Source organism: Podarcis muralis, chromosome 2, assembly GCF_964188315.1.
Source record: "Podarcis muralis chromosome 2, rPodMur119.hap1.1, whole genome shotgun sequence".
Lineage (NCBI taxonomy): Eukaryota > Metazoa > Chordata > Lepidosauria > Squamata > Lacertidae > Podarcis > Podarcis muralis.
In genome coordinates, this window is record NC_135656.1 from 5656484 (window position 1) to 5679404 (window position 22921).

Genomic DNA, 22921 nt, shown 5'->3' on the forward strand with positions numbered 1-22921 from the left:
AGTTTCAAGTGGAATGGAGTGCTTTGAGTAAGAGAAGCTTCTCACACGAGGCTGTCTGTACTCTTCTCTTGACCCAAAAGAGCTCACTTGAGGCCTCATGACTACCTGACCCCTGCTGCTGGAAGTTAACTTGAGAATGTCTGAGGCCAGCTATAAGTTGTGATCTTGCTGTTACTGCCTGGCTGTGCTTGTGTTGCAACTGCAGCTGTTGGGGAAATGGGCAGGAGCCCTACCAGAGTCTCCTGAATTCCAGCTTTCCTCAAAAGGATTGAAGAGTCCTAGCCCTCCTTATGATGCCCTACCCAATGTTTGTTAAAAGGGCTCTGCATATCTACAATTAGAGTACCTGAACAAGAGAGTACATTTGAATAGCTTGACACTTGCAGAGTTGTTTTTCACTTGTTGATCATTATTTGCTTAGTTTTTACATGTTTTATCCTGTTTAGAGCAAGCTTTAAGCATTTTGCTTTCCAAGTGGTTGGTTCATGAATATCCTGTAGCAACCTAATTCTGTTACAGGGATAAAAATTATTGAAATCCAAAGCCCTAAGTAATCCCTTGGGTAGACCTGGCAGAGATCCTTCCTTCTGAGAGAGGGAGAAATGGTGGCAGAAGGGAGGATAGACACCCCACTCCAGCTCTCTTGACCCAGGGTTCTCCCACATATCTTAGTCTTACTATGCAAGGCTGTAGCCCAGCAGGATCTCATGCTGTGCTGGACTTTACCCTCTCAGCAAATAAAGGCCTACTATCATATCCGGCATACTAATTCTCTCTTAGTTGCAACAGCGATACTGCAGGAGTGAACTATGTCATGGGAAAGAGGAGTCACAGCTTCCACAGGTGTGCCCTCTCTTAGCTGCTGAGGTGAAAGGTCCCTGGTTTTCATTTTTGCTTTTAACAGTAATTATGGTTTTTGGTTCAACTGAAAGGACCAGCTAGTCGGTAATGGGAAAGATTCTGACCACAGTGAGTCACTGTTGGTTTGAACAGACAATACTCAGAATGCTGGACTAGCTAGGCCTTGGGACTGATCCAGCAGGATGAGAAAACAGGCTGACCTGGGGGAGGGCAAAGTTAGCTAGACCACCACAAGTGTGTACTCAGAAGCTCAGGCTGCAACAACTGAACCTCATTCCATAAAACAGCACTCTGGAAGCCTCCCTATGCCCTGTCCCTATGCCCATGGCATCAAGCTCTGAGTTGAGTGACTTCCTCTCGCACTGTGCTGCAAATCCATCATGGCAGGCCTCCCAAGATTCTGATATCCCTGCCTGTTCCGCTGGCTGGCACTATGTAATGTGGATGTAATGGAATAAGTTGTATACGCTGTCATCACTGCCATACATTAGACTGTCAACTTCACTACAGGACTGCACCACTTGTCATCCAACTGTCATACTTATTTCATTGACCACAGAAAATGAGGGAGCCAGCTGGGCTCCACAGTGCTAAAGGGATTTAGGAGCAACTGTGTAGATGATGCCTCTCCATCTTGCAATTCTGCAACAAAACTAGGGCCTTGACAGGTGTGTCAAGTCATGTCAACTGGAATGACAGAAATGTAGAGTTGGAAGGAGTCCCAAGGGTCATCTAGTCCAACCCCATCTCAGCTAAAGCATCCGTGACTGATGGTCATCCAGCCTCTGTTTGAAAACCTCCAATAGAGGGTCCACCACCTTCCGAAGAAGACCATTCCACTGTCAAACAGCTTTTGCTGTCACAAAGTTCTTTCTGGTATTTAGTCAGAATCTCTTTTTGTGTGTGTGTAACTTTAATCCATTGGTTTGGGTCCTACCCTCCAGAGAAGGGGAAACAAGTTTGCTCCAGCTTCCATGTGACAGCACTTTAGATATTTGAAAATGGCTATCATCTCTTAGTCTTCTCTACCGGGCTAAACAGCCCCAGCTCCCTCAACCATTCCTCATAAGACTTTGTTTCCAAATCCCTTATCATCTTGGTTACCCTCCTTTGCACATGTTTCAGCTTGTCAATAATCTTTAAACTGCCCAGAACTGGACACGGCACTCCAGGTGTGGTCTGACCAAGGCAGAATAGAGCAGTACTATTGCTTCCATTGAACACGCCCATCCCAAGCATTCAGGAATATTAAATGGTCCCCCTAACACCACAAGATGGAATAACAGCCACTGCAAATCCGAATCTCACCAGGAAGTGATATATACATAATGGTGGGGTGACCTGTAGTCCTCACTTATTACCAGATCATTCCCAGCTCCTCCTCCAGCAGCATCTCTAGAGATGTATAGGCCTGGTGGGGGGAGAATCTTAGGAAAAAATGTGGAATTCCCCCTCGCAGGCCTTCACATCTCTAACCACCACCAAGACTACCTGCATCAGCTCAGGAAGGAAGGCTGTTGAGCAGCAGAGCAGGCTTTACACCAACCAGATCCCTGTTCAGTCTCTGATCCATTGTCAATAAAATACATCCAATTCCAGCTTCCAGACACATTTCTTCCTAGTTAGATAGAATTCCTATGAATTCCACTGCACCCAGTGATGGGCTTTGGGCTCTCAAATTTATGCTAAAATTGGTGCCCTCCCACCTCTCTTGTGCTCTGTTCTACAGCATTGTTGTGGTACACTGGTCACACTACCCTAAAACTGCCTCTGCACCCCCAGTGTTGGTGCTGCTTCAAGTATCGGGACGGCGGGAGGATGAGCAAACTGGGTCAGATCAAGCCTGCCCAGCCCATCCACACAGGTGATACATGCCAGGTGAGCCACCTCATCTACAGTCAAACTGGGGGTGAGAGTTGTTTGCATTTTGGACTGACTTGGCTTCTAACAACAGCAGGTGAGAGATGGCAGGTTGGCATGCCATCCCAAATCTTGTCAGGTGAGGGATGGCCCTGAAGAGGCAACCGCCTTAATACATTGGATACGCCTGCCCTTCACTGGCCATCTGCCATCCCCCAGCGCCATAACACCCTGTGCCTCTTAGAGGCCCTCAAGTTCTCCCTCCACTCAAACACAACCTCCACAAGCCGAAATGCTTTCTAATACCAGCCCTTCAACTAGCTGAGAAGCCAGCAAACCTCCAAGAATGAAATTAATCGTGGTGGCACACAAGAGTTTGTGGTGCACCATGTTTTTATTGCTTTTTTTTTTGCTCTGCTTTATGCTGACAGGCACCTTGTGAATCCTTAAGAGTTTAAAGGGGAAAATATGGGAAAACTTCCAATAAACAAAAAATAAAATAAATTTGAACCCGCTGGTGCCCGTAACTTTGATACAGGCTGGATGCGCCCTCTAATGCCTGCTGCACCAACCTGCAGCTACAAATCAATTGGAACTCCCAACCAAAGGTGGCACCTCGGGTTGGCTGGCTATTTAAAACCTTTTAACCTATCAATCCGTATAATTAAATCTATAAAGGTCCGTATAGTTAAAGCTATGGTTTTCCCAGCAGTGATGTATGGAAGTGAGAGCTGGACCATAAAGAAGGCTGATCGCCGAAGAATTGATGCTTTTGAATTATGGTGCTGGAGGAGACTCTTGAGAGTCCCATGGACTGCAAGAAGATCAAACCTATCCATTCTTAAGGAAATCAGCCCACTGGAAGGACAGATCGTGAAGTTGAGTCTCCAATACTTTGGCCACCTCACGAGAAGAGAAGACTCCCTGGAAAAGACCCTGATGTTGGGAAAGATGGAGGGCGCAAGGAGAAGGGGACGACAGAGGACGAGATGGTTGGACATTGTTCTCGAAGCTACGAACATAAGTTTGACCAAACTGCGGGAGGCAGTGGAAGACAGGAGTGCCTGGCGTGATCTGGTCCATGGGGTCACGAAGAGGCGGACATGACTAAACGACTAAACAACAACAACCTATCATTCAAGTCAATTTCAGACATAATTACGAATTCACAATAAAAATCAAACCAGCAAGTAGTCAAAGTGGTGATTCAGGTTTGTTTGTCTTTTGCACTGGCTGGTGGGGTGTTTTTTTGGTGGTAGTTATGGTTTTGCGGGGGAGGAGGCAGGGTTGGCCCCATTTTGGCACCTGGGGGAACCACAAAAGGAAAGCCCTTCCTTCCCACCAGGGGGAAAGGGGTGAGCGAAGATCCGCATCAGGAACAGCGGTGTGAACGCAGGGCGGCGGTGCCTTTGCGGGGAGCCGCTCCAGCAAACTCCTTCGCAGGAAACCCGTCTCCATCCCCTCGCAAGCCTGAGCGAAGTCCCACGGACCCGGCAGAACAACATTTCCCAGTAGCCCCCATGGGGGGGAAGGCGGCCTTAATCTTCCGTCAAGACGCCGAAACGCCCTCTGGGAATTGTAGTTTTCTTACGTTCCGTTTAGAACGCACAGGCTGCGTACCCTGAGAAGCTTATTTGCCGGGCGAACAGTGCGCCTTCCGAGTGTGGTGCATGCTGGGATTTTTTTTTGTTTTCGTTTTTTCTCGTCCCTGCCTCGCGGTTTCTGTGGGAATTGTAGTCCTAAGCCTGGGCACTGAGGCGGGAGGGATAGCCCGAGTGGACTTGCTTTCCCATGATGCTCCGCGGCAAACCCGCTGTTGTGACCGGAATCAGCTTTAGTAAGATGGCGGCGATGTTGGCGGCGCAGTGAGTTGCTGGTAACGTCGGGAAGGGCTACAGGTGAGGCGCACCCGCGTGTCCCCCGGCCACCGTCGGTGTTTCCAGCGACTGCAAGGAGGGAAAGCTATCCAAGAAGAAGGGCTGCCGGCTTCAGGTCAGCGGTAGTTGCGGGCGCCTCGCGGCGTCGCTTCCCTCGCCTTGGTTTGCTTCCAGACGCTCAGCCCTGACGGGGATGGTGCCAGAATAAACACAGAGGTTTGTGCACCCGGGTTCGTGGGAGGAAGAGACGTTGTTGCTGTTTGTTTGTTAAATTTGTATCCTGCTTTTCCTCCCCATTTTATCCTCACAACAACCCTGTGAGGTAGGCTAGGCCGAGAGTGTGTGACTTGGCCCAAGGTCACCCTGTGAGCTTCATCACCAAGTGGGGATTTGAACTCCAGCCTCCTAGGACCCAGTCTGGCACTCTAACCCAGGCACAGGCAAACTCCGGCCCTCCAGATGTTTGGGACTACAATTCCCACCATCCCTAGCTAACAGGACCAGTGGTCAGGGATGATGGGAACTGTAGTCCCAAACATCTGGAGGGCCGGAGTTTGCCTATGCCTGCTCTAACCACTACCCCACGTGGACTCCCATGCAGAGTGGGGCATTTCTAGCCTGACCTGAGCTCCACTGTCTTACCTTCTACAACACCAAACCTGCTCCAGCTCAAAGAACAAGTTTCTCCCTCCAGCTTTAGGGAGTGAGCTGGGTGCAAGAATTTGAGAAGAGTGAAGTCTTGATTGTTCTGTTAAAGTTTGTGCTGAAATAACTGTGATTGTCATTGTGTATCGTGTGCCACTTTTTCCAACATAAAATTTTATTTTATGCTCTATTTTTATGTTGAAATATGTTTTATTTGTTACATTTTATTATATCCCACTTTTCTTCCAAAGAGCTCATAGTAGTATTTCCTCCCTCTCCCAGCTTTTATCTTCACAACCAATCTGTGCATGACTGAGGGGAGATATGATCCCAGGTCTCCCTTTTTCATCAGTCAGACACTTTTGCTGCTATACCATACAGTCATAGAACCAGCATGTGGCTCATCAGCTGTGAACATGCAGCATGCACCTGATCATGAATTTTTATCATGCCTATATGCAGAAGAACTACTTGTTGTTGGACATGATGATTTTTGTGTGTGCGTGCGCATGTGTTTTTCCACTACCAGTATATATGAATTTGAAACAATTGCTCATTGGCAGACTTTAATTTATTTCAGTCTATGTGACATTTATAAATTTGTCCTGATCAATTTTGGGGCTTCTCCTCTAAAAACAGGCCAGCTGTGTTAAAACTGGGAGCAATAGCCTGTTTAATCAGTATTTATTCTAAGAGGACCATGTTGAGAATGGAGTAGAAGGCAATATGCCAAGACTGCCACCTTCTCAAAATAGCCTGCCAGCAAATCCTCTTTCAGAGATGCCATTCCTTTTTTATGTCTGAATCAGTAACTGGGAGGGGTTCAGGTGGCATTTCTCTTGGGAATCAGGGGCTCCAACTGTTGGTCCCTCACCAACTTCCACACCTTGAAAACTTGCTCAGGATCTTAAGAATGACATAATTGGTGTATAATGCAAGGAGTGAGACTTCAGATTCTTAATTAAGCTATATCCACAGATAGTTGGGGCAATTCCATACTGAAGCAGGTCTCCAATCCCCCTTCCTCTTCCTAATAACTTCTGTATATTAATACCATCAACAAAACTTTTTTAATCCAGATGGCTGGGGAAACTGTTGAAAAGAGAGAGAGAGATTCTTCACCCCTCAAGGAAGAGCGGAGACGCTCACGTTCAGCTGAACGAGAGCGAGACAGGAAAGGCTCCCCCGTCACAAAGGACAGGAAAAGGCACCGCTCCCGTGAGAGAAGGAGAGGCAGTCGATCAAGATCCCGATCTAGGTCCAAATCGACTGAGAGGTAAGGCCAGATTATAGGTCAATTTGGTTTGCTGCAAGGATGATGAAGGTTAGTCAGCCTTGAGTGTCTTAAGTAAGCAGGGAATGCTGTTAGCTTCAGCTGTTTTTATTTGGCTATTAGTAGGATTCAACAATCCAGCACTGAACTAGATTTTGGACTCAAACCAACGATTTACCGAGGTAGCATCCAGTTTCTCAGAGCAGTTACTTTCAAATGCTTTGGGGGTGAACTTAGTAACAGAGTCACAATCTATTCCCAACAGAAATGGTGCTTACATAAGTTCAAGGACACCCAGTGCATGTCCTTTGTAGACATACTGTTCTGCATCCCTTGTTACACTGGGGCTAGGTAGTCGGTATTGTTGGTTTTGAAATAAAAAATGGGTACAAAGTTTTCCTAAACTACACTGATAGAGCTTGTTTTCTAAGACTTGCAAACACTGTGCATGCTAAACAGATTACAGTGTATCACTTTACTTAATATAACGCATCTGCTTTCTTTGGGGAAGGGAGCTTGTGAGACAATGCAAGTTAGTGAAGCCCAACCAATGAAAATGTTGCTCTGTCCTAATTCTCTCCTGAATTTGAGCTGTGGCTAATCTTTTTTTTCCCCCCCGTTTCATTTTTAAGAAAGAAAATGGAGGTTCTTATGATGCTGAATTCAGTGCTCTGTGCCAAATTCAGCACTTCAGAGGCCCTGTTGCAGAGTTACATCCACTCAGTCTTGATTACATTTATTGTCAATTTCTATGCCTTTCCAGGTCTGCTGTACAGATAAACCACAGCTGTACCCTTTATATAAAGGCTGAGTTGATGGGTGTGAGCAAAACATAAAGGGACTATATCTATAGGAGGATGCTAATTTAATTTGGTGGGATTGAACAGTTTCTACAGTTGGTTGGTTGATTTCTATTGATTCAGGTTTCTGCTGTCTGATGGAAGGGGGTGGCTTGATCTGTGTGCATTGAAATCAGTTATTCGCATGTAAACCATTTGTTTGTAGAGAGCGACGATATAAAGAGCGGGAGCGAGACAAAGAGCGGGAGCGCAGCAAGAAGGACCGGGATCGTGAGAAAGATGGGCACCGGAGGGACAAGGACCGTAAACGGTCCAGGTAAAACACTGTTTCCTAGACAATGAATGCAGTTACTTCTGAGGTGTCGCAGCTGTTGTGGAATATAGCATTGTTTCATGGGTAGCTGGGGTGGAAACATGATGAAAAAGATACCTACAATTTCACCATTTTAGCTTTATGTTTGGATTTAAAGAGAAGTTTCATCTAACTTCTTGGGTTAACAGGTTACTATTATGGGAATTGGGCTCAAGGTACAAGGCCTAGGTTGTTGTTGAAAGGGCAGTAGCATCTACAGTTACCATGAGTGACTGGTGCTGAGGATTCGTTCAATAGATTTATTTAGATTTGGATATATTTAAATATTTATAATCCATACTTTCATGAAGTAGATCAGAATGGTGAGTAACATACCGTATTTTTCGCACCATAGGGCGCACCGGACCATAGGGCGCACCCAGTTTTTAGGGGGGGATATCAAGAAAAAAATCTTTCCCCCAGCCCCAAAGAGCAGCGTACAGGCTGCGCACAACCTCTCCCTGCCGGAGGGGTTGCGCGCAGCTATGGAGCAAGCCAAGGCAGGGGGCGGGATGGATCCCGCTCACTGTTTTGGCTTCCCCTTTAGCCCCACGCAGCCTCTCCTTGCCGGGAGACGCTGCGCAGGGCTAAAGAATCCATAGCCCCGTGCGGCCTCTCTTTGCCGGAGGGGTTGCGCGCAGCTATGGAGCAAGCCAGGGCAGGGGGCGGGATGGAATTCCCCCACCTCCCGCAAAACCGGCAGAAGCCGCGCGCACTTTAAAAGGGCTGCACGGCTTCTTCTGGCTTACCTGGGAGGTGGGGGGATTCCCTCACCTCTCGCAAAAGCCCGCAGAAGCCGCGCAACTCCTTTAAAGAGATTGCGGCTTCTCCTGGCTTTCCTGGGAATGGTCCCTCGTTGAGGCCAGCTGAACCTAGATCCACCCAGTGAAATGCGGTAACCCCAACTCCTGTCTCTTCTATCCCTCTGGCACAGGAGCTCTTCTCCAAGTCGGAACAAAGACTCCAAATCCAGGAAGGACAGAGATTCTCGCAGAGGAGATGATGATGATGATTCATTGTCAAAGAAGGAGAAGGTAACTGCATGTGCCTTCTAGATGTCCAGTGCTTGTTCAGTTCTCTGAAATGTGTACAGTTAAGCTGGGTGGGTTTGAATTCCCCACAGCACCAAGTCCATGTATATTTTTCAAAGTGTGTTTCTAGGATGGCATAGATAAGAACCTTTTGTTGATTGAAAGGCCTTATACTATAAATCTCTGGTATGTTTCTGTTCTCTACTTCTTTATGCAGTATTTCTGGAAAGTGAGATGAAAGGGCAGCTCTTCTCAATTAATCAGGCTACTTAAAAACAGTTTTTCACATTCTCTTTCAGCCTTGCTACTTTGGAACTTTATAGCATAGCACTTTTTCCGTACAGCCAAAAGTATAGACCCCACAGCTTCAGTGATAGCAATTCCTACTTTTTGGGTTTCTCTCTCCCACCCCACTCACCTCCACCCCTGATTTTAACGTGCACTTATTTTGTTCACAGGCCCAGCCACTTTCTCTGGAGGAGCTGCTGGCCAAGAAGAAAGCTGAGGAAGAGGCTGAGGCCAAGGTAAGAGCATGGGGCATGCCTCCACTTTCTTTCCCCCCACCTATCAATTCCATTTTTGCCCGGGTGAGGCCAGCAGGTGGGTGTATTGGATTATAGCAAGCTGTGTGTGTCTAAAGCTGTGCTTTGCTTCCTGGCATCTCCAGCAATACTTGATGAGGGAAGTACACAAGGTTTCCTTGCACGCTCAACATCTTGCTCTGATTTCTTGCAGCCGAAGTTCCTTTCCAAGGCAGAACGAGAGGCCGAGGCCTTGAAGCGACGGCAGCAGGAGGTGGAGGAGCGGCAGCGGCTCATAGAAGAGGAGAGGAAAAAGAGAAAACATTTCCAAGAAATGGGGAGGAAGATGCTAGGTAAAGATTACCTCTCAGGAGATCATCAGGTACAGTGGTACCTCGGAAGTTGAACAGAATCCGTTCCAGAAGTCCGTTCGACTTCCAAGACATTTGGAAACCAAGGCACGGCTTCCAGTTGGCTGCAGGAAGCTCCTGCAGCCAATCGGCAGTTGTGTCGGACATTCGGGTTCCCAGGAACATTCACAAACCGGAACACTCACTTCCGGGTTTGTGGTGTTCAGGAGCCAAAGCGTTCGACTCGCAAGGCATTCAGGATCCAAGGTACAACTGTATTCAGCTTCAGGGGCATGATGTGATTCCCTGCTCTGAGGTTGTGTCCTGATGCCATGTTTCCTGACATTCTGCCATTTACTACAGAAGACCCCCAGGAGAGGGAGCGGCGTGAGCGGAGAGAGCGCATGGAACGAGAGACCAATGGCAATGAAGATGAGGAAGGGCGGCAAAAAATCCGTGAGGAGAAAGATAAGAGTAAGGAACTTCATGCCATCAAGGTAATGCTAGGCCATTTCATTTTCTCTCTGTAAAAAGTATAGAGATGAGGATTAATGGGTTTGAGCAAGGGGACTGGGATAGGAGAGTGTCTTTGATGTGCATCCAAGTGACTGAAGTTGAATTCATTGATCAATTTAATGCAATCATACCAGTTTTTTGAGTGAATCATCACAGTTTTCTATGTCCTGAAAAATATATTATTGGTGTGGGTTGATTGTCACAGTAGACCCACTCACAAAATCAACCTGACAATGCCAACGTACTTTCAACCTCCCAAAAAGCCAGCTTTAGAAAATGGTCCGTAAAATTGTTTGATCACTTTTCATCACTCATTTCTTGTCCTTTACATGACTTCATAACCTTAAGGCTAGGCTACTATAATGACTTTTCTTTGGGGGTTCCTGAGTTTTTGAAATGTACACCTGAAGAAGAAAGCAACAGCCCAGTTCTTAACAGGAACACATCTTCAGACACAGCTGTTTGGAGTTTTCAGCATTGGAATAGAAGGCTTTCCCCCCCCTTTGCTTTGCTGCGGCAAAACTGAGCCGAGATCAGAACCTATGCAAATTCATTCTTCCTGCTTTTTCCTGGGTCTTTGTTCCCAAGGTCCAATGATGATACACATGTTTTCTGGGCTGGGAATGAAACGGATGATCTGGATATGAGCCCAAGTGAGCAAAAAGCTGATTTGGGAACCAATGCAGAGTCTGAACTGTTAGCCGGGGTGTCCCTAGTTCAGATTGCACTTCTGTCACTACAGGGCCTTAGGGAAACTCTTGTCTTGTCAGCCTCAGGCACGTATCAGAAATATGAGGAATAATAATACTGACCCACCTTACAGGGCTGTCATATATGAAGCGTCTGGAAAACTTAAAAAGAGCAGCATGCGTGTTTATTGTAATTTTGATCCAACCGGTGTGTGTATTGGATTATAGCAAGCTTTAAGGTATATTTTGCTCCTTAGCATGTTCACCAACAATCCTTGTGTCTTCACGGTCAGACTGAATTCTTGCAAAGGGAGGCACATAGAGTTTCCTTGCAAACTTCCTTTGTGTTTCATTGGGAAATGTTGTCTTGTTTTTCCTTTGGAAAAGTCTGAGAGGGCATGAACTGAATAAATAAATAAATAAATAAATACCCATGTCCCCTTAGGAGCGGTACTTGGGTGGGGTCAAGAAGCGGAGACGTACTCGGCATCTGAACGACCGCAAATTTGTCTTTGAGTGGGATGCTTCCGAAGACACTTCCATTGACTACAATCCCCTGTGAGTATTGCTGTGGGAGGCAGGTTCCGTATGGGATGCTATGGGTGTCCGCAGAGCCACATATCTATCCTTGCTCCTGGGAACAATCTGAAAATCCCATTTCCTCCTTAGCCGGTATAGCTGACACAAATGAACCAGGAATATTCCCAGCCCTGTGAGAGGAGGATGACTAGAGGTCTGGAATTTGTAGAAAAAACTACATCCTTGTACCCTAAAAATACAAATTCTCACATGGCAGTGAGTTGTGCAAATTGAGTGGGCTTGTGGAAAAAATTGAGATGGGGTTCTGGGAGTTCCTAACCAGATTCTAACCACCTACGGTTTGGAGTGTATACAGTACCATTTGACATTCTGTTCAACAGGTACAAGGAGCGACATCAGGTTCAGCTTCTGGGACGTGGCTTCATTGCTGGCATTGACTTGAAACAGCAGAAGCGGGAGCAGTCGCGTTTTTATGGAGACCTGATGGAGAAGCGGCGCACGCTGGAGGAGAAAGAGCAAGAGGAGTAAGTTACAGGAAGGAAGGGAGGCAGGTGCTGGTGTTGCAAAGTTCATGATGACATTTCTCCAGCTGATGAGGGAACAGTTAACTTTTGTGGTTTTGCGTTCAGGTGGATATGGGAAGACATTCTGTGCTTTCATCACATATACAAGGATTGGGGGGGGGTGTTTCCAATTCAACCAACCAAAACTCTCTGACAGGGAAAGTCCGACTCTAAGAGTTCATTGTGAGGAGTGTAAATCATGAAAATTGTTCAAATTATATGCATACTCTATTAATAGATCAAATCCATTGTTGGGTTTTTTAGCCACACATGCCATTCAGCATCTACAGAAGTAATGAATAGGTTACTTGAGCCAGCTTGTGCTCACCAGTTTTCTTTTCTGGCTAGAGTTTTGTGCTTTTAGCAGTGGGGCTTGCTAAACCTCGCCACGGTGGCAAAAAGTGGCGGCAGTCTGCAAGTTCTCCTGGCGGTAGTAGGAGGCAGTGGCAGAAGCTGCGGCAGCCTGCCTCAGTGAGGCCTTGCAGGCCGCCACTACTATTGCTGCCACTGCAAGGCCTTGCAGGCAACCATTACTGCCACTACCATGACAAGGCCTTTGCAGGCTGCCACCACTTCTGCCCCCCGGCCTTTGCTGATTCTACTGCTGCCAGGCTGCTGCCACTGCTGCTGCTTAGTGGGCATGCTGGCAGTCTGGCACTCCCAGATTATTTGTATTTACTATGACTCATTGCCGTGCTGTGGATTGTCCTGAATACCACCATTGGGTAGTCAAACCCAAAACTAAAAGTCCTGTTTGGATGCATTTTGCCTTGACTGATTAAAGTGATTAAATCAGTGATTGAAGTGACCATGAGGTGATTGATAATATTATCATTTATCCGTTTTAGACCCCTAAGTAGCAGCAGTGGCCAGGACATTGTCATTTTTGCCTTTGCATAGTTCCATGCTTATTTCAGACATTGTGGTAGATTGTGATGTTTTGCTGGTGATAACATTGCAATGTTTAGCTGGGGATACATTGCAATGTTGAAAACCAGATATCGCCTAATCCTCACACATACTGTGATTCGTGATATATTGCCAGGTAAAATATTATGAAGGGACGCGGGTGGCGCTGTGGGTAAAAAGCCTCAGCGCCTAGGGCTTGCCGATCGAAAGGTTGGCGGTTCGAATCCCCGCGGCAGGGTGCGCTCCCGTTGCTCGGTCCCAGCACCTGCCAACCTAGCAGTTCGAAAGCACCCCCGGTGCAAGTAGATAAATAGGGACCGCTTACCAGCGGGAAGGTAAACAGCGTTTCCGTGAGCTGCGCTGGCTCGCCAGATGCGGCTTTGTCACGCTGGCCACGTAACCCGGAAGTGTCTCCGGACAGCGCTGGCCCCCGGCCTCTTGAGTGAGATGGGCGCACAACCCTAGAGTCTGTCAAGACTGGTCCGTACAGGCAGGGGTACCTTTACCTTTACCTAAAATATTATGAAACAGTTATCATGATGTGAATGTCTAACCGGTTTTGGACGATATCTCAATATATTGCCCAATCCTATTCCAGGCATAGTTAATAGGTTGCAGTAAGCAAAGTTTTGTGCGAATGTGGGCAAATAAGAGCAGCCCTCTTCCAGTTTGCTGGGGTTTTTCTTTGCTTTTGTCTTCTACCATTTTGGCCTGCCTATTCTGACCCTGTTGGGCTCTTCCTTCTTCGTAGGGCACGTCTGCGCAAGCTGCGTAAAAAGGAGGCCAAGCAACGCTGGGATGACAGGCATTGGTCTCAAAAGAAACTGGATGAGATGACAGACAGGGATTGGCGTATCTTCCGGGAGGACTACAGCATCACCACCAAAGGAGGCAAGATCCCCAACCCTATTCGTTCCTGGAAAGACTCTTCGCTGCCCCCTCACATCTTGGAGGTCATTGACAAATGCGGCTACAAGGTGAGATGCAGATCACTTCATAAAGATGGATTGGCCCTTCTGTTAACCATTGAAACTTCAGTTTATTTTGAGAGACTGTATAGTGTATATTTTAAATCCTGTTTTAAAGTATAAAAGTATATATTTTAAGATGATCATTTTTTAAAAAATGATCATTTAGTTTATGGGGGTGGGTGTTGTTGAACAGGGACTGAGCAGCATGGCTTCTGGAGATCAGCTTTGTTCTTGAAAGGCCATATTGTTTTGGATGTTGGGGAAGGCTAAGAGTCAGGATTCCTGGTTCTGTTGCTGACTGCTTGAATTCCCTTTGATTCCTCCCAAGAAGTCTAGTGCTTTCCTGATAGGTTTTATGCCCCGTTTTCCACAGGAACCAACTCCTATTCAGCGTCAAGCCATTCCTATTGGTCTGCAGAACCGTGACATCATTGGCGTGGCAGAAACTGGCAGTGGTAAAACAGCTGCCTTCCTTATCCCATTGCTGGTGTGGATCACAACACTTCCCAAGATTGACAGGTGAGGGAGGGAGTGATGGGTGCTGCGGCAGGTTAGGCCTCTTTTCCGGGGGGGGGGGGAATGAAATGGACATTGGAGGGTCCTGGTTTGGGACTGGGTCCAATGCTCACATGCAAATGATTCTTCAGCACCACAGTTTGCACTGGTGCTCTCAACCGCCAGGCATTCTTCTGTGAGGGAGTGATATTTATCTAATACCACACATCAAGTACAGTTGTACCTTGGTTCTTGAACTTAATCCTTTCCGGGAGTCCATTCAACTCCCGAAAACATTTGAAAACCAAGGTGCGGCTTCTGATTGGCTGCAGGAGCTTCCTGCACTCAATCGGAAGCCGCATTGGATGTTTGGCTTCCAAAAAGCATTCACAAACCGGAACACTTACTTCCGGGTTTGTGGCGTTCAGGAGCCAATTTGTTCAGGAACCAAGGTACCGCTGTAATCTGTTTGGGAAGCCTTTGTAACCCCCCTAATATTTCAGTAACTTTTGGTGGCAAAGCTCAAAATTGTGCTAGTCACTGCTCACCCCTGTTTTTGTGTGTATGTGAGAATGAGTGAGAGGTGGGGAGATGAGGATTTTTCTCCCATGGTAAAGCCATTGCTTCCAGGTGTGCAGCTTTGAGTGAGCAGGACCACAGTCATGGCCTGATAACAAACATAAGAATTGACAAAAAAAAGTCAATCTTGTCCAGCAATGCTGTTTCCATCAGTGGCTACCTGGAGACTTCTGGGAAGCTCACAAACTAACCATGCTGGAGATAAGCCAAATCACTGTGGCTAGATGGCTCCCACCCCCCGCCCCTGTGTGCACTGCAAGGACCTCCTTGCAGCTGTGTAAAGACCTGAATGGCTGGTGTCAACTTATGAACATAGAAAAACTGCCTTGTTCAGAGTCAAACCATTGGTCCATCTACCTCAGCATTGCCTACACTGACTGGCAGTGGCTCTCCAGGGTTTCGGGCAGGTTTCTCCCAGCCCCACCTGGAGATGCCAGGGATTGAACCTGCGACTTTCTGCATGCAAGGCATGTGCTGCACTGCTAAGCCAGGGGTAGGCAACCTAAGGCCCATGGGCCACAAGCCGCCCATGGGGGTCATTTAACCAGCCCGCAAGCCACCCCCGAACTGAGCCGCCCACTCGGCAAGTCCCCACACGCTGCCCTAAACTAGCACGGCGCAGCGCAGGGACTCGCTTCCGCGATGCTGAAAATCGCGTCTACGCAGACGCCGGAAATCATGGGTGTGCATGCAATCCGGCGCACGGAGGAATCTCCGCTGGAGTGAACCGGCCCAGGCGAGGTAAACCTTGCCGACCCCTGCACTAACCGATGACCCTTCCCCAGAAACCGTGGCTTCTAGATGAGCTTGAAATAATCTGGTTCAGTTGGAACCCATTTACTTCACTGGGTTGACACTTTTGTGGGGGGGGGGGAGGTTTGTTTCCCCTCCGCCAAAAAAAATCACATGGCGCCCACCCTTACTTAATTTTGTTTCAGTGGTAGTCAGTAGATCGAGGTCACAAATGTATACATTTCTCACAGTCCAATCTAGCAGGCGGAAACCTGGGGCGTTCATTGGTTGGGAGCCTGCCTTTGCTGTGAAGTCTTGTAGGCCAGAGAGGGATGGTTTCACACTGTCTGCTTCAACTCAGCGTGTGTTTTCTGTTCACTGCAGGATTGAGGAGTCGGATCAGGGACCCTATGCCGTCATCCTGGCTCCCACCCGTGAGCTGGCCCAGCAGATTGAGGAAGAGACCATCAAATTTGGAAAGCCCCTGGGCATCCGCACAGTGGCTGTTATTGGTGGCATCTCGCGTGAGGATCAAGGCTTCCGCCTGCGCATGGGTTGTGAGGTGAGAGGGGCACCCTTCTGCTTTAAAAGTTAGGGTGGGTGGTCTGTAAGGGCCGCAGTCAATGCTGCTGCTGCTGACACAACCAACTTCTCATCCTGCAATGGAGCTGCTTCTTCCTCTACTATATCCCCCTGCACACCCTCAAAATCAGTTGCAGAGGGTAGGGGGAGACATTAGAGTAGATTTTAGGGGTACACAGTGGGAGGAGAGGAAATGGAAATCCTGTTGTACCAGCAGAACACTCTTGGCTACATATTGTTGGTTACAACCCTAAATGTTCACTTTGTGCATTAGCACAGTGCTCCTGTGAGTGATAAATGATGACACCCATTCATAGCTTAATATCCTCTTAACTTGCCTGGATAGTACATTGGGAAATGTTGCACTGTTTCTTGAGTTTATCAGGGAAGGATGGGGAAAAGCTGTATGGACACAGGTTGCAAGGATCATTTCCACCTGCATGTATCTGCTCTCTCTCGCTGAATGCCACAGATTGTGATTGCTACACCGGGCCGTCTGATTGACGTTTTGGAGAACCGTTACCTGGTGCTGAGCCGCTGCACCTATGTAGTACTGGATGAGGCTGACCGCATGATTGACATGGGCTTCGAGCCTGATGTGCAGAAGATCCTGGAGCACATACCTGTCACTAACCAGAAACCAGATACGGACGAGGCTGAAGACCCTGAAAAGATGTTGGCCAACTTTGAGTTGGGCAAGCACAAATATCGGCAGGTTAGTAGGGTTTGGATGCCTTGCTGTCACATCTGGTGTATTAACTTGTAAAAAGTAAAGCACTGGGGTTCAAATCCACCATTGAGTTCCACCCTTTGACCCAAACACCCTTTAATCTGACCTGGTTAGCAATGTTTTTAAATTCACATGAGAAATAAGGCACTTTCTTTGAAGGGATGGAGGGTGTGGTTGGTGGCTGCTTATGGGCAGGGAGATGCTTTTATCTGAAAGCTGTTTCTTAGGAAACCATGTTCATTCCAGAGGGCAGTAACCCACTAAACAGCACAAAGACTTTTAGTTGTTCAATAGAGCTTCCCTGTCTGCTCCTCTCTCCCCATATGCCCTCTGTGTGCACTGTAAAACTGTTCTGGAGGTTCCCTCTATCCTCCAGAGCTGATTTACAGGGAGTGTAGGGAGAGGAGGCCCTGAGACCTTCAGGTATAGGGCTGTATATTAATAATAATAATAATAATAATAATAATAATAATAATAATAATAGTCCTTGTGCTAATGGAACTGATCACTTGGGTTCCACCCAGAGCTCAGATTCATAGGCACAAAAGAAGAGGCGGTTAAGAGGATGGTTGATGTTAGTGGCCATTCCCTTTTCTGTAGAACATACTGAGTGCTTGAAAGTGTGCTTTTAGAGGGAGCGAGGCAGAACAAGGAGAACATTTAAGCTTGGGCACCATTCACAGTAAAAAAAACTTACCAGCCAGAAGTGATAAAATGGTAGGATTAGATGCCCTTTGCAGGGTGAAGGGATCATTGATTTCCTTTATTTCTAGCTAAAATACCGCAAATGGAAGTGTGGAGACTTGTTTTAGCTATGATTGGAGGTAACTCTCTTAATAAAAGAGCTCTCTTTGTGGCTTTGTACATAATTTCCTGCAATGTGATATTTGTGAAAATGCATTCCTCCCCTTTTCTGCTTAAATTGGAGGAGTTCCATTATGTGGAAGGAGAGGCAGACTGCCTTGCACTCATGCTCTCTCTTCTCCCCCCCCCCCCCGCAGACTGTGATGTTCACTGCCACCATGCCCCCTGCTGTGGAGCGCCTGGCCCGCAGTTACCTCCGCCGCCCGGCAGTGGTCTACATTGGCTCTGCTGGCAAGCCACATGAGCGTGTGGAGCAGAAGGTCTTCCTTATGTCAGAGTCGGAGAAGAGGTAACCGCTGGTGTGGGAGGTGGCGTCAAGGGGCTTGGTTTGTCTAGTTCAAACGAGGTAACGGGAGCCTTTGAGGTTTGGGCCCTCAGGTGTGGTAGGCATAGAACAAAGAACTGTGTTTGTTTTGATTGGCACAGGGCTCTGTGCTTAAAAAGAGAACCCTTTGCAGAGGCAATTCACATCCATTTTATGCTTTATCTTCGCTCCTTCCAAAGTGTGGCATAAGCACATTTCTGGCTATAAAGTAAAGCCTCAACCCAAACATGGGGCTTCTGCCGTAATGTAATTTCCAGAGATGGGCTACGTGGAATGAGCCAGCATTCCTCATGACTTGAACCATGAAACGGTTCCCACATTACTCAAGCAGAGTGGGTGGAGGTCCAAAGGAACCATGTACCCTCCTGTCGGGAAACTGAAAATACCAGTGACTTAAAACGTGTGGAGAGAAACATGGTCTTGCAATTACCTGTGGGGTGGGATCAGTGGGTCAGGATAACAACCAGTGCATCCTTTCCTTGGTGTGAGTGCAGAAAAGAGAACGTGGCATGTGGCTTAGAGTTGCAGAGGGACCCCAGAATATCATTCAGTCCAGCCCCCCCCCCCATATGCTTACTTGAATCTGGGTGCACATTTTAGTTACGTGTTACAAGTTCTAGCCCTCCTTTCTGCCAAGAAGCTCAAGGCTGTACACATGGTTTCCCCTGTGTTATTAGTGTTGTTTCTAGATGTCATGGTACTGAACTGTTCCAAATGATAATACAGAGATGAGGCATGTCTTTGGCACGGACGGTTAGAGATGTGTGCCAGAGGGCAGGGGTGCAACGTAACATTTCTGCTGAACAGATTGCATCTTCAGACCCCACCAACGTGCCTCACCTGTTTGCTTCTCCTCTCCTTTCCCCCTGTACAGGAAGAAACTGCTGAACATTTTGGAGCAGGGCTTTGACCCACCCATCATCATCTTTGTGAACCAGAAGAAGGGCTGTGATGTGCTGGCTAAATCCCTGGAGAAGATGGGGGTAAGTGGTAATCTCAGGAACTGTAAATTCAAGAACTGCAGGTCCTGTGTCAAAGTATTTGAGGCCCATGTGAGATTAGCCAGCCCATCTTGAGGCTCCCAGAATTGGCGTCCTTGTGTCCTTTGTCAAACTTCAGGAAGATACATAGGTGTTTCCTCTCACACTATCAGCAAATTATCAGAATAATGCGGTGTGGCTGTTGAGCTTATGGCAGCTGGTAAGACATTTTCTGGCTGGCTCTGCTGAGCCCAGAATTGGCAGAATTCAATGCTCATTCTTGGTCTGGCAGTTGCCATCCCCACAAGCCCCTTGCAAGGTAATCCAACATCTCTTGGTATTCACTAGGAATGTCTGGGAATGATGGAGCACTCTGCCCTAGTGTCTTCTCTTGAAACATTTGGCTGTCTTTGTCTCTGGAGGAATTGTTGCTTGTTCATTGCCTTCTTGTTACTGTCCTCATTGCCCAAACAAACATGTAACCCGTTGCTCTCCCATCTCTGCAGTACAATGCCTGTACCCTTCATGGCGGCAAAGGTCAGGAGCAGCGAGAGTTTGCCCTCTCCAACTTGAAGGCTGGTGCCAAGGATATTCTGGTGGCTACAGATGTGGCTGGACGTGGTATCGACATCCATGATGTGTCCATGGTGGTGAACTATGACATGGCCAAGAACATTGAAGGTGAGCTGTCCAGTGCTCTCTGCCTTTCTATAGAGATCTTCTGGGCACTTCCTGGGTCTTAGAACAGAAACCTCTGTGCCTGTGAGGCATGGCTTCAGCAATTTGGGCCACCGAACGGGAGAGGCAGGGTGGCCGTGTTTGGCATGCTGTGCTGCTGAAGTCACAAAGTTGATGTAGGTCCTTCTAATTTCATGTCTGGGAGTTGGCAGTGTGTAGTCACAAAGTGCACAAGTTAGAAAGTCTGGGTCAAATCTTGTCTCTGCTGCTCTGCAATGTGGAGTTGTTAGTAATGGCCTACCTTTTTCTAGGACTGTTGTAAGGATTAATGTGATGTATGAAGTGCTTTGAACACTGAAATTCTATACTAATACCTCATCTTCATTTTCGTCTTTAATGGCTTTTCTGTAACTGTTAAGGGGTGATAGATTCAGGCAGGTAGTCGTGTTGGTCTGATGCAGTAGAAATATATTTTTAAAAATTTAAAAATTGTCTAGTAGCACCTTAGAGAGCAACTAAGTTTGTTCTTGGTATGAGCTTTCGTGTGTGTGTGTATTTCTGTTAAGGAGTGGTTAGTCTCTGTCCTTGACCCTGTAGTATGAGCCATCATTTAGATTTTCCATCCAGCACCAAAGGTTAGCCGCGTTTTAACACCTTCCTTCCTCCTTGCTTACAGATTATATTCACCGCATTGGCCGAACAGGACGAGCTGGCAAGAGCGGTGTAGCCATCTCTTTTGTCACCAAGGAGGACTCGGCTGTCTTCTATGACCTTAAGCAGGCTATCCTTGAGAGTCCGGTGTCTTCATGCCCTCCAGAACTGGCCAACCACCCAGATGCACAGCACAAGCCGGGAACCATCCTTACCAAGAAGCGGCGGGAAGAGACTATCTTTGCCTGAGTCCTGTAGGGTTGCTGTTCAAGAGGCCCATCTGTGATTGCAGCCAGGGGACACTCTGGGCCACTGCCTGGAGCCTGGAGCAGACTGAGAGCCTCCTGGTGAAATGGCTCTTTCTGGCCCACTTGCCTAGACCTTAAAGAGGCAGTGGCTTTTAATGTGCTTCCCCCTCCCCTTCAAGCGTAGTAGGTACAGCCCTTGAGCCATTGATGTGACACCCAGCAAAGAATTCAGGACCAAAGAATGAAGACTTCAATCTAAAAAGTTATAATGTCTCCTTGGGAATCCTCAGCTAGACAATTCTCCCTACTTCCATTTTCCTGGAGCCTTGCTTTACATTTGAGTTGGGAAGCTGAGATAGGCCAGGCCTGCAGACTCGCCTTGCTGATTTGTGCCACTTGGTGGCTTTAAGCCTGCCACCTCCTCTACTCCATGATCAAGCGAGACTCTCAGGTTTTTCCCGACTTTTTGGGGGGGGGGTGATACAACTTGTGGCACCCTGGCTGGGATGCTGCAGGGCCCTCCTTTCCTTCTCTGGTGAGAACATCACCCTGTTTCCAGTACCATGTTTCAGGGTGGTAATTTCATGAGGAAGGGTGGGGTGAATTTCTTAACAAAACTTGATTTATTCAGAGGTTAGTACCGGCTACTTTCAGTAGAAGGGGACAGGTGATGTACAGAAAGACATGCATATTTTTCAATGATGTTTCTGTGCTTCTATAAATCCATGTGAAATGTTACTCAGGTCTGTCTCTTCCTTTACTCCTCCCTTTTCACAGATGCAAGTTCAAACTGTGTCTCCTCTGTAGAACTTGTACTCCTCTGTGTCCTGCTTCTGTGCCTTTTAAATGTAGCAATTGCCCTTACAAGCTATTTTTGAGACTATGAGCTAGAAGCAAGATAACCAGTTTTGCACTACTGATATAGTAAATCTTGTGTGTGTGAGGACAGTAGCAGTAGTTGGAACAAAGCAGTGTTTGAAGATGACAGCTGGAGGTCTAGAATAAAAGGGCAACTTATTTTTGTTAAAAACAAAATGTGTAGAAATTGTTTGTTCTTTATGTCCCTAATCCAAAAGGTTGATGGCATGTTGGACTTAAAACAAACAAAATATTTCTAGCTCAATATCCTCTACACTGCTCTCCAGGGGTTTCAAACAGAAGCCTTTTCTTGTCCTATCTGAAGATGCCTGGGATAAAACCTGGCATGTCTTGATGTTACTGCTGAATGTCTCATCAAAAGTGTGCACAAGTAGATGTTTGAAGAGAAGTGGGACCTCATTTGTGTTGCCGTAAAAGTGAACCATTTGCAGACACCATGAGGCACATGTATTTTTGCAAGCGAGTAGCTCTATGTCCAGTGAGCTGCAGCCCTACACTCCTGTTGCAACCCAGAGGTGGTCGTTTTTGGCAAGAGTGCCCCAAATGAAATTTAACATACAGTGGTACCTCTGGTTGCGAACGGGATCCATTCTGGAGCCTCATTCACAACCTGAGTAGAATGTAACCCGTGTGTGCGTGGGTCGCAATTCACCGCTTCTGCACATGCACATGACGTCATTTTGAGCATCTGCGTGAGCGGCGAAACCCGGAAATAACCCATTCCAGTACTTCTGGGTCGCCGTGGGACACAACCTGAAAAGATTTAACCTGAAGCGTCTTTAACCCGAGATATGACTGTAATGTGACTGGACAGCACCCCATTCAGTTTGTGTAGCCCTCCATGCTTTGGGGTGACTTTACCTTTATTTGCTGGCCTGCTCAGCACTGGATAAGGCAAGGGCTGCATGTTGAAAAGCTCTCTTACTCTGCTGCAACTGGAACAAGTGATGCAATATTGCATAATCTGAAATGTAAATTAAGTGCCCAGGGCAAAGAGTATGGATTTTCCACCAATAAATTTGCATTTCCACCAGGAATTGTGATAATGCAGAGATGAAGACATTTATGGTAGAAAGCTGCAGTGCTGAGTTCACTAACTATGGAGTCTGGTTCATTGAAAGCAGGAAGGCCTGTCTTACCGATGCTTAGGACTGTACCACGTGGACTTTGAGGACAGTGTGTTATTGAACCATCTTTGTTCTCTGGGACTGGGTAGCCACTTCCACAGCTTCATCTGCATATCTGCAGACTAAATTCTTCAAATGTGCTCTTTAAAAGACTTTTTGAAAGCGTCCTCACAGCAGGTGCTGGACTGCAGAGTCCTCAGTGTTGTGCATGGGAGAGGGGAGGTTGCAGGGGTGGGTAGGAGAGAAGGCACTTCATGTGATAGTTTATTGTGAGGGGAACTAAATAATTACGC

At 47.2% G+C, this 22921-nt stretch overlaps 1 protein-coding gene across 2 annotated transcripts; it reads left to right on the plus strand.

Annotated features, from left to right (window-relative positions):
* Positions 1-4528: 4528 nt before the first annotated feature.
* DDX23 (DEAD-box helicase 23) lies at positions 4529-21360 on the plus strand. Of its 2 annotated transcripts, none has more exons than XM_028721379.2 (17): positions 4529-4619; positions 6323-6519; positions 7522-7632; positions 8603-8702; positions 9158-9223; positions 9435-9573; positions 9934-10067; positions 11221-11333; positions 11696-11839; positions 13539-13764; positions 14132-14277; positions 15949-16126; positions 16619-16861; positions 17878-18029; positions 18940-19048; positions 19552-19726; positions 20400-21360. In XM_028721379.2, the coding sequence occupies exons 2-17, from the start codon at positions 6323-6325 to the stop codon at positions 20621-20623; spliced, it is 2457 nt and encodes an 818-aa protein (XP_028577212.1). In that variant the 5' UTR covers positions 4529-4619; the 3' UTR covers positions 20624-21360. The 2 variants fall into 2 exon arrangements, with proteins under 2 accessions (XP_028577212.1, XP_028577211.1); XM_028721378.2 differs by having other exon boundaries at positions 4536-4814.
* The last annotated feature ends 1561 nt before the right edge of the window (positions 21361-22921 follow it).

Bases quoted from the DNA above. Each gene is read 5' to 3' on its own strand.
- DDX23 (XM_028721379.2), top strand. From the start codon at position 6,323: ATGGCTGGGGAAACTGTTGAAAAGAGAGAGAGAGATTCTTCACCCCTC. The intron at 9,224-9,434 runs GTAAGAGCATGG...GATTTCTTGCAG, and splicing joins AGGAAGAGGCTGAGGCCAAG to CCGAAGTTCCTTTCCAAGGC. The intron at 19,049-19,551 runs GTAAGTGGTAAT...CCATCTCTGCAG, and splicing joins AATCCCTGGAGAAGATGGGG to TACAATGCCTGTACCCTTCA.